The sequence below is a fragment of the Apaloderma vittatum genome, unplaced genomic scaffold, assembly GCF_000703405.1.
Source record: "Apaloderma vittatum isolate BGI_N311 unplaced genomic scaffold, ASM70340v1 scaffold15249, whole genome shotgun sequence".
Taxonomy (NCBI): Eukaryota; Metazoa; Chordata; class Aves; order Trogoniformes; family Trogonidae; genus Apaloderma; species Apaloderma vittatum.
Genome location: NW_009737083.1, coordinates 718 through 9872, shown reverse-complemented (window position 1 = coordinate 9872; position 9155 = coordinate 718). Strand labels below are relative to the sequence as shown.

General features: G+C 53.9%; 1 protein-coding gene across 1 annotated transcript in view; it reads left to right on the top strand.

Annotated features, from left to right (window-relative positions):
* Positions 1-9057, top strand: part of LOC104279807 (protocadherin-9-like) — a gene marked incomplete at its 5' end in the record, with an annotated part of 24661 nt that extends 15604 nt beyond the window's left edge. Inside the window, one exon of the mRNA XM_009877221.1 lies at positions 8672-9057. Coding sequence (XP_009875523.1) covers positions 8672-9057 — 386 coding nt within the window. The remainder of the gene's footprint in view (positions 1-8671) is intronic.
* Between the last annotated feature and the right edge of the window lie 98 nt (positions 9058-9155).

The following is a 9155-nucleotide window of genomic DNA, read 5'->3' as shown; positions in this document are numbered from 1 at the left end:
GCATACAAGGCATGCATGAGCTGACAGCCCCTGGCGATAGCAGGTGGCGTTCCTCTCTGTATTTACATAACCCTCATTAGCCGCTGGGAGAGAAGACTCAAAAGCCAGAAGAATCCTGGGCTCCCACCTGCCCCTCCTCCCTGGGGTGAGTGGGGGAAGAAGGGCGGCCGCTCCACTCCCTGCAACTTCTTGTCGAGGACTTTTTGTGCTCCTGAAGGTGCTACAGGAGTCGTTACTCACCTAGGCTGGATATTGCAGGATCGAATAATGAGCCCTGGAAAATGGTTTGGTTATTGCGTGACTCGTTGACCTTTCTGGTGGTTATTTGCTGAATGCCTGTAGGTGTCATGAGATGTTCTTGGTCAGCCAGAGGACAGTGTTTGGATATTACAAGAACCGGGGTTTTGTTTTGGAGCTAGAATTGTTACTGTGTTTTATGCAACATGAGGAGGATTGCCCAGTAATGCTCATTACCTGACTTCTTTTTCAGTTGCTTCAAGTTTTGGCACATTTTAGCTACAAGGACACAATTTTTCATAGTGGACTTACCAAATATTTTGACAAGCGGCAGTGAAATCTGTCCAGATATTTCACTTCCAAAAGGAGGTGGGAGAAGAAATTGTTATTTTTTTCTCAGTGGTAAAGCAATCCCTCTAACCTCCACCCCATGCTTTACAGAAGTAATTTTCTGTGATCTCTTGACCCTTTCATTGTACCTTCTCTAATTTCTGCACCCTGCAGTGTTCAGTCTCACTGACAAAGCCTATTCTTCCAGAAAAGCCTACTGTATCTCCCAGGTGGTTCTGTCCTCACCTTCAGAAGTGCAAAAAGACCCCAGAAAAATATTTTCCACCAGAGCATAATTCTGGTCTGCATCACAAAGCAGACTTTTCATGAAGCAAATTAAGACTGCATGGACAATCCTAATTTTGGTATTTCCTAACCTTTGAACCCTGTAATCTTATTAAGGTAGTTCTTAACATAATTATTCAGTAATTTAATGTAATAATGCTGCTTTTTATGGTCCAGCGAAGGTTGAAGCCCTGCTGTGCCAGGCTAGGAGATCATGTAAGTGGCACCGCAAGCACAAAATCTGTTAGAGAGGGTTTGAATTTGTTTCGCTGGGTACCACAAGTATTGCAGTGAAGCTGGGGGTAGGGGGAGCAGATTATGCGTTTTGGAGTCCCACAGCCTGTCGCTGAGTCCCACCTGGTCCCTGCAGGAGCATGGTCGGCATCCAGCACCACCCTGACCAGAGCCTCCCTGACCAGAGCCACCCGTCTGGGTGCTCCTGCCGCAGGCACAGGGTCTGGATCTCCTGCCGTTGCTGTGGCGATGTGGCCATGGGATGCCTGCGCTTCCCAGCCAGCCCGCCTGCAGTTTGCAGACATAACAGCAGCAGGGAGATGGTCCCTCAGGCTCCAGCTACGGCTGGAGCAAGAGAAGAACGGCTGGAGCAAGGGAAGAACATGTCCTCTGGGAGCCCAGGCTGAAGCCCTAGCTGCCAACAAAGTGTGTGCTGGTGAGGCTGAGGCTGGTGGGTGCATCTGTCCACATTAATTACACACCAGTTCGGCTGTGATACCCTTGGCAGGATCTGGGAAGTCATTTTCTTCGGTGCTGCAGTTAGTGTGTGCTGCTGTAATATACTCCAGGGGCCATGGTTTGATCCACGCGTGCATCTGGGCGCTGACAGGCCATTAACTTTGGAGCGAGCTGTCTGCGCTGGTGTTTCGATACTATTGTTTAGGATGATGGGAGAGATGCTCGGTGCTGTAGGGTCTGAGGGAGATGGCTGTGCACGTTATATCTCTTGACTTTGGTGCCTAGGAGGAACCTATCTCTGTGCTGGCATCAGTCTGAGGATCTTTCTCAGTGTTTATTGTAAGAGCGAGCCTTGCTCGTTCTTGCCCTGAGAGCTGTAGGTGTGGCGTTGAACTGCAGTAACCACCTTTATGGGCAGTGTTGGGTCGGTCTCAGATACCAGAAGCCATCTGTCTGTGTGCTGTAGTGACGGTGTTAAGTTTGGAAAGCCATCTGTCTGGGTGTTGTAGTGCTAGAATTGGTCCCTGAAGCCGTCTGTCTGGGTGTTGTAGTGCTAGGAATGGTCCTGCAAACCGTCTGCCTGGGTGTTGTAGGGATGATGTTAGCTCAGTCTAGGAAAAAGAAGGACTGACGTGGACTGCAGGGAGCTCTCTGCTTGTGCTTTCAGCTTCCGATATTTCTGTACTCATCGATCTCTGGTGCATTGCTGTGGAAACGGGCAGCAGTCCAGCAGCCTTCCCCAAGGCTTGGAAACTGAAAATCGGTGTTGTGCTTGTGCTGCTCTGGATTTGAAGGGCTCTGGTCACGTCCAGACTGTGCTGTGTCCAGAGGGTAGATATTCCCTCCTCATCAACCTCACTTGGGGACCTTGTGTATGGGCTTTGCCAAGGAGATGACAGCTCCACAGCTACCTACAGCACAGCTCCCTTCTCCCAAAACCCTTGCAAGGGGAAGACATGCTGGGAAGGAGCCACCAAGCTCCTGTACACTAAAGGAAGCCCATGCTGAGCTGACCAGGTGGGAACAGGATGTTGAACATCTCCTACTGTCAGCATGAGGCGACTGCTCCAGCCTCCTGGGTCAGGCAATGAATAGAATAGAATAGAATAGAATAGAATAGAATAGAATAGAATAGAATAGAATAGAATAGAATAGAATAGAATAGAATAGAATAATAGCAGTGGGGCTGCTGATATAAGAAAACGGGATGTTAGGACACACTATCCAAGAGCTGTACTGTTAGGGTGTAGTGAAGAGGAAGCAGACCACGAAGCAATGGTGCCTGGAAAAGCAGCACTGCAGGGGAGTGGTATCTGGAGGGAACAGCACTGTGAAACATGGTACCTGGAGGAAATGGTACCATTACAGCAGCAGTGCCTGGAGGGAAGACAGCAGTGGGGGGGTGGCAAGGGAAGGCAATACCTGGAGGGAGCAGCAGCACAGAACATGGCACCTGGAGGACGTGGCACCCTGGGGGACCGGTACCTGTAGCCAGCAGCGCCGTGGGGAAATGGTGTTTCCCAGGAACGGCGCAGCAGGGGAATGGCACCCATAGAGAGCAACACCGGGGGAGAGTGGTACCTTGGGTAGCCGCGCCATGGGGGACGGTACCTGTGGGGAGCAGCGCCGTAGGGGAACGATACCTGTAGGTAGTTGTGCTGTAGGGGAGCGGTACCTGTAGAGAACACTGGCATGGGAGAATGGTACCTGTCAGCGGTACCGCGGCAGGGGAGTGGTGCCTGTAGGGAACAGCGCGTTGGGCAATGGTACCTGTGGGTGTGAGCGCTCCAGGGAGTGGTGGCACCTGGAGGGAGCGATGGTGCAGGAGGAAGGCACCAATAAGCTGTGCTGGAGTAGAGGGATGGTGCCTCCACTCAGGAGCTGTGCTGTAGGAAGGAAGGGAGTCGTTGGAAAGAGCCAGCCCTGGGGAGGCTGTTGCCATTGCGTGGGTGCTGTAGGGGCAGGCTGGGGGGACGGTGCTGCTGGGATATGATGTTATGGGAGGTCACTGCCCTAAGGGATGTCCCAGGAATGGTCTGCAGAGCCCTGAGGGCTCAGTGTGGGAGAAGGCATGTTTCCAGGTATCCACACCAGGGCAACAGAGGTGGTAGAGCTGCCTGTACTGGAAACACTGCATCCTCCCTTGGCTGAGAGACAACCATTTTGAACTAAATACCTTGCACCCCAGCCTGCGTTTTGCAGCATGGAGCATGCTCCACCCTGACTGAGACGAGAAGAGGTGCAGTGCTTTTGGTCTCTAAGCAGGGGGGACTGGTTGAAATTACTGGCCGATGTTTTCCACGTAGGGAAGATGAGTCTTTCTGATCTTACACAAAAGCATCCTGCTTTGCCTCCAAGCTACTCTCCCCACACTGTCATGTTCCCTATTCCTCTGTACCACCGAACCTCTCCAGTCCCTCCTAGCATGCTGTGCCTCCCTCCTCCTCCCTTCCAGGCTTCTCTGCATCCTTTGCTGTGCTCTGCAGTCCTGCTGTCTTCCCTCCTAGAGCTGCTCTGCTACATCCCCTCGTCCTCAAGATCTGCCCTCCTGTGCTGCATCACCCCTGCTCACCCAGCGCCACGCACCACGCGTACAGGGCTGATGTCTGATGCAAAGGGAAGACAGGGAGAACCAAACCAGACTGCAGACGTTGCCGATGGTGGCAAAAAAAAAAATAAAAAAAATAGTGGTTGAGGCTGGCTCTCAGCCTCTGCTTGAAGCTCCCTGACTTGCAGTGGGCGAGTGAACCTCTGCACATCTCCTGCAGGAGATGGAAGTGCCTGCTGAATGAGGCTGCCTGCTTTTGTCTTCTGTCTAACAGGACTCAAGTGCACTATTGAAATCCCCCACTAAGAGCAATAATACTATTAGAGGAGCCCTTGCAAGTGGCTGCAACATGATGTGTTCCTGCCCTGCATGGGGATATATAGAGAGAAATAATTAGCAGCAGAACCAATATGTGTCTCTTCCCGGAGGAGACAGTCTGGCACATCTCCTTCACAAAGAGCAGAGGTGCCCTGGATGTCAGGAGATGAGAACAGCCACACCGGCACTGAGAACAGAGCTGTGGCTCAAGAGATCTTCCCCTCCGCCAGCCAGAAGGCCCAGGGTGCATCTCTGAATGCATCTCGGTGTAAAGCCCCACCCGTGCCCCCCTTTTCCTCTGAGGAGTTCAAAGGGATGCGACTTTTCCTACCCGGATTCATTCCTATGCGATGTGCCGAGGCAGAGCAGCCCCGAGGCAGCCGACACGACACGGGGATGCCAGAGAAATGCGAAGCTATAGAAAGAGGGGAGCCAAAGGCTGTGAGGATTGTGAATGCCCAAACAACCACTCAACCGTCCTGGCTGTGAAGTGCAGCCTTCCGGCATGGAAATGCCGATAACAGGATGGGCCAGCCCTGTGAAGGAGCTCAGGGAGAGGGCAAAGCTCAGGAAAACCCAGTGCCTGCGCAGGCATAGCTTTTGCTTTGCACAGCCAGGATGCTGCAGAGGAATGAGATGCTGGAGAAGATGTGGCCGTCCTCTTCATCACCTGGGGTCTTTGTCAGATTTCAGAGGTACTGAGTCACAAAACTGCAGGAGGAGGGATCCGAAATCCCAATGAGCCTTTGTAAGTGAGCACCTCGACCCTGCAGTGAGGTTTGGACTCTGCCTCCTCGCCGTGCTGCAGGGCATCCAGAATCGGTGCTTTATGGGCAAAATTTCTACCAACATTTGCCACCAAAGAAAGGTTTTTGCTTGTCTGCAGTGGCACATCGAAGTCTCTGAACCACCAGCATGTGCTGAGAATTAGGCCGTAGGGTTGTGTTTGCTCTAAATCACAGCTATTCAGGAATTACACCCTGCCCCGTTCCCGGGCTCTTAAAGCAAAGCGGGTTGTGCTCATGGCACATAATACGCTCCTTTAGCGGCAGAGCTCCGCTGCCAGCATCTCACTGCAAGCAAAGGGACAACGCTGGAAAAATGCTTTAGTGCCAGAAACAGACAATGGTAAAAACAAGAATAAAAGACCCTGAACACAGCGTTCCTGCTTGATCCTGTGATTTCTAAACTGCTGTTGGCACAAGGAAGTCACCATAGCTTTGTTCACTGGAGAGGTGGCTTTTATTTCAGTCCTTCATAGACTCAGCGAAGCACCTTCTGCTGGAGCAAGAAGTGATGGCACTCTACTCCCCACCCTGGGAGTGTGCAGCACCAAGGCCTCTCTGGAAGTGGAAATGATGATGGGCTGTCCCATTTGGCCGATAGGATGGTAGATGAGAGAGAGAGAGAGACAGCGATATTGCCTCTTAAACAGAAGAAGTGAAAGACAATGTAAAATGACCTCAGACGGACCAAGATGGTGGCTACCAGGGCATCCCGTTGTCCTGAGAGGAAGACCTGATGGATCGTCTAGGACACAGGCTCCTGTCTCTGCTTTGACTTGCACAGCGCAGAGATGAAAACTGAGCTGTCTTGCCTCTGGTTTCGTATCTTGCTTTCTATCTGTAGCTAGGCAAAAGAAATGAGGCAGCTTTCCACATGCCCAGGAAGTAGGACAGTTGGTCTGTGGCCAGCCCTGAGAATGAACCCAAAGACATGCACTGGCAAGCTCAGCTCTCACACTGGCCTGTGCGGGCATCTTGTCTTCGCATGAAACTCAGGCTTCTGCTTTTGCACCCCGCGGCGTGAGCATGGCCGTCCCCTGCGCACGAGTTTCTTGGAGCGTGCCTGCTGGTGGTGTGTGAGCATGTCAGTGTGCACGTGGCTGGGCTGCATCCGTGTGTGTGTGTGTGTGCGCATGGTGCCATGTGATGCACAGCCCTAGTCCCTCTGCTCCTGTCTTGGGGTGCCACAAGCCAGGTGGCTTCAAGCTTTGCCTCAGGTTCCCATGTGAGTCCTGCAAGTGGGCCAGTGGGCTCCAGGGAGGCTAGGATAAGGCTGGAGAAGCTAGTGAGAGATCAGCATTTTTGGCCAGCCTCATGGAGGCTGGAGCAGGGCCAGGAGAAGCCAAGGGACTGCCAAAGGCAGTGGGTACCAGAGGGGTGCCGTGGGGCTCGGTGTGATATGATGGCGGGGACTGGCAGAGGCTGAAGGGTCCAGGAGGGTCCTAAGGGTGGGTGTGGAGGCTGGGGGCTGTGCAATGATGTGACCCTCTCGTCCTTTTTCTGCTCCTCATTAGAGTCCCCTGAGCGGAGCAGGCTGTGAAGGGGGTCTGCGCTGAGGTATGTCCTTGTGGCTTCTGCCAGGATATCGCAGCTTACATGTGCGCCAGGGGACGGGACACGGGGAGCAGCACGGGTCCCAGAGCCTCTGCAGGAGCCAGGGGGAAAAACTGGGGTGCCTTGGTCCCCAGAGGAACTAAGAATCTGGGATACAGTCAATTGGGGGTTTTTTAGGGCAACATATGCTCACGCACTGGTTTGCTGCTAACTGCCCTTTCTTCCCTGCCCATCTCTCTAGCTCTCACTTAATGACCCTTGTCAGCCATTCCTGGTACTGTATGGAGCCTTCTCCTGCAGACACCTTCCTCACATTCTGAGGTCACCTGTGTGTGAAAGCTCTGCCAGGGTGACTCGGGGATGTCTGTGTCCGAGGGCCCCAAACTTGTGTCAGGAGGGACGTGCTGATGAGGGCAGAGCCCCCAGCGTGATGTGGATCACTCCAGTTTGCATCTTCCCAGGGCTGAGGGAGTGCCTCTGGATCTGTCTTTTTTTAGAAGGAGGGGATTATGCCTACCAGTGTGTATCTGGTGGGAAGGGGCATGCCCTGGACTGGTGAAAGCACCATGGGTCCCCAGAGCTCCTCAGTATCTCCCTGCCTCAGTCTACAGGGCTGTTTGTCAGCAATATGGTGGAGTGAGCTCCTGGGTGGAGAGATGGAGAGGGTTTCTGTGAACCAGAAGGGATGTTTGCAAGTCAGAGAAGTCTTAAGGTCATGAGCAGCCTACCCTCTTTTCATCTCGGCATCAGCACCAGGCATGATCTGCCAGCAGGTGCTTGCGGTAGTGGGCAGTGATGTGTCCCAGGCAGTGGCAGGAGGCTGTGTTGTGCCCCAGGTTGGGGTAGATGGCAAGGAATGGCTTGTGACTGGGATGGCTCTCGGAGGGACACTCACCTCTGCATGGAAACGCCAAGTTTTGGCCTCTGAAGACTTGTGACAGGCACTCCCTGTGTAATGGACACATGGCCAAGGCTCAAGAAGGCTTCATAGTTCCTGGGGTAAAGGGTGGCTGGTATGTGAGGACACCAGACCATGGACTGGTGTAGCTGGTGGTCAGAGTTTCCCGGCCATGCCAGGAGCAGGGAGCTATTGATGCCCTCAGATACCTGGCTCTCTCAGGGACAATGTTTGGTGCACAGAGAGGCTTGGGCGCTCCCAGGACAGGGACTCACGAGTATCAGGTATGTCCAGCCCCTCTGGAGTTAGACATGGGTTTTCCCACGTGTTCTTTGCTGCGCTCAGAGATTTCAGGCATGATCTCTAAGGTCCCTTCCAGCATAGGCCATTCTACGATTCTATGATGACAGGAGACCAGCCGATGTCTGAGGGCTTCTGACTGGACTTGGGACTCCTGCTGATGGATGTTTGGGGAGGCTTGGAGGTGGCCTGGCATGTCTGATGGTGAGCAGGGCAGGGCTGCGCAAGGGTGCTGCTCAGGAAATAAGGTTGTACCTCAGGGTGGCGAAGAGCCCGGCTGCGTTTAGGGCAGTTCCCTCTCTCTGGATGGTGAAGCTGTCAGCAGTGCCCAAAGGTGCTGGACTAAGGGAGTTCCTGGAGCCTAGCAGGGTCCAGGTGGTGCCCACAGCTGTGGGGTGACAAGTCTGGTGGCAGCGTGTCTTCTGCTGTTCAAACCCAGGCTGTGGAGCCCCTCCTGTCCAATACTCGTCTCCAAAGAGGGGGTGGGCTCAGTGAGCCCTACCCCCTGCTCTGCCTCCCATTTCTCTGCACGATAAATCTGCTGCCAGGAGCCTTGGGTTCCCTTCCCAGCTCTGCCTTCCCTCTCAGGGTGGCCGTGGGTCCGGCAGCTCCTTCCCAATAGGGGAGGACAGAGACACTCTCTGCTGCTTGTCCCTGTGCTCCATCCTCGAGTCCCGAGCTGGCGGTACCCGCGTAATGATGCTCTCGCTTGCTTCTCTGCAGATCTCCGGCCTCTGCCCGATGTAGCCATGACTGGGACCTGTACCCGGGAGTGCACAGAGTTTGGCCACTCCGATACCTGCTGGATGCCCGGCCAGTCCTCCCCCAGCCGCAGGCCCAAGAACGCCCTCAAACTCTCCACTTTTGTGCCTTACCAAGACAGAGGGAGTCAAGAGCAAGTCGGGAATGGCAGCCCCAGACTCTCAGAAGAGCGCAGCACCAAAATGGCCAACCTCCGCCTGCTCCCCACGTACAGTGCCTTCTCCAATAGTAGCCATGAGCCCTGCAAGGACTCTCCCATGGAGGAAATTCCTCTCACCCAGACCTCGGACTTCCAGCCAGCCACCACCCCCTCGTCCCAGACCACCAAGAGGGAGATATACCTGTGAGGCTGGGCGTGAAGGGCAGGGAGCAGACACGCTTCTGAGGCCAGTGTCCAGAGGAACATTTTAAAACTTCGATGCTTTATTGCTCCGGCGGCCGATTC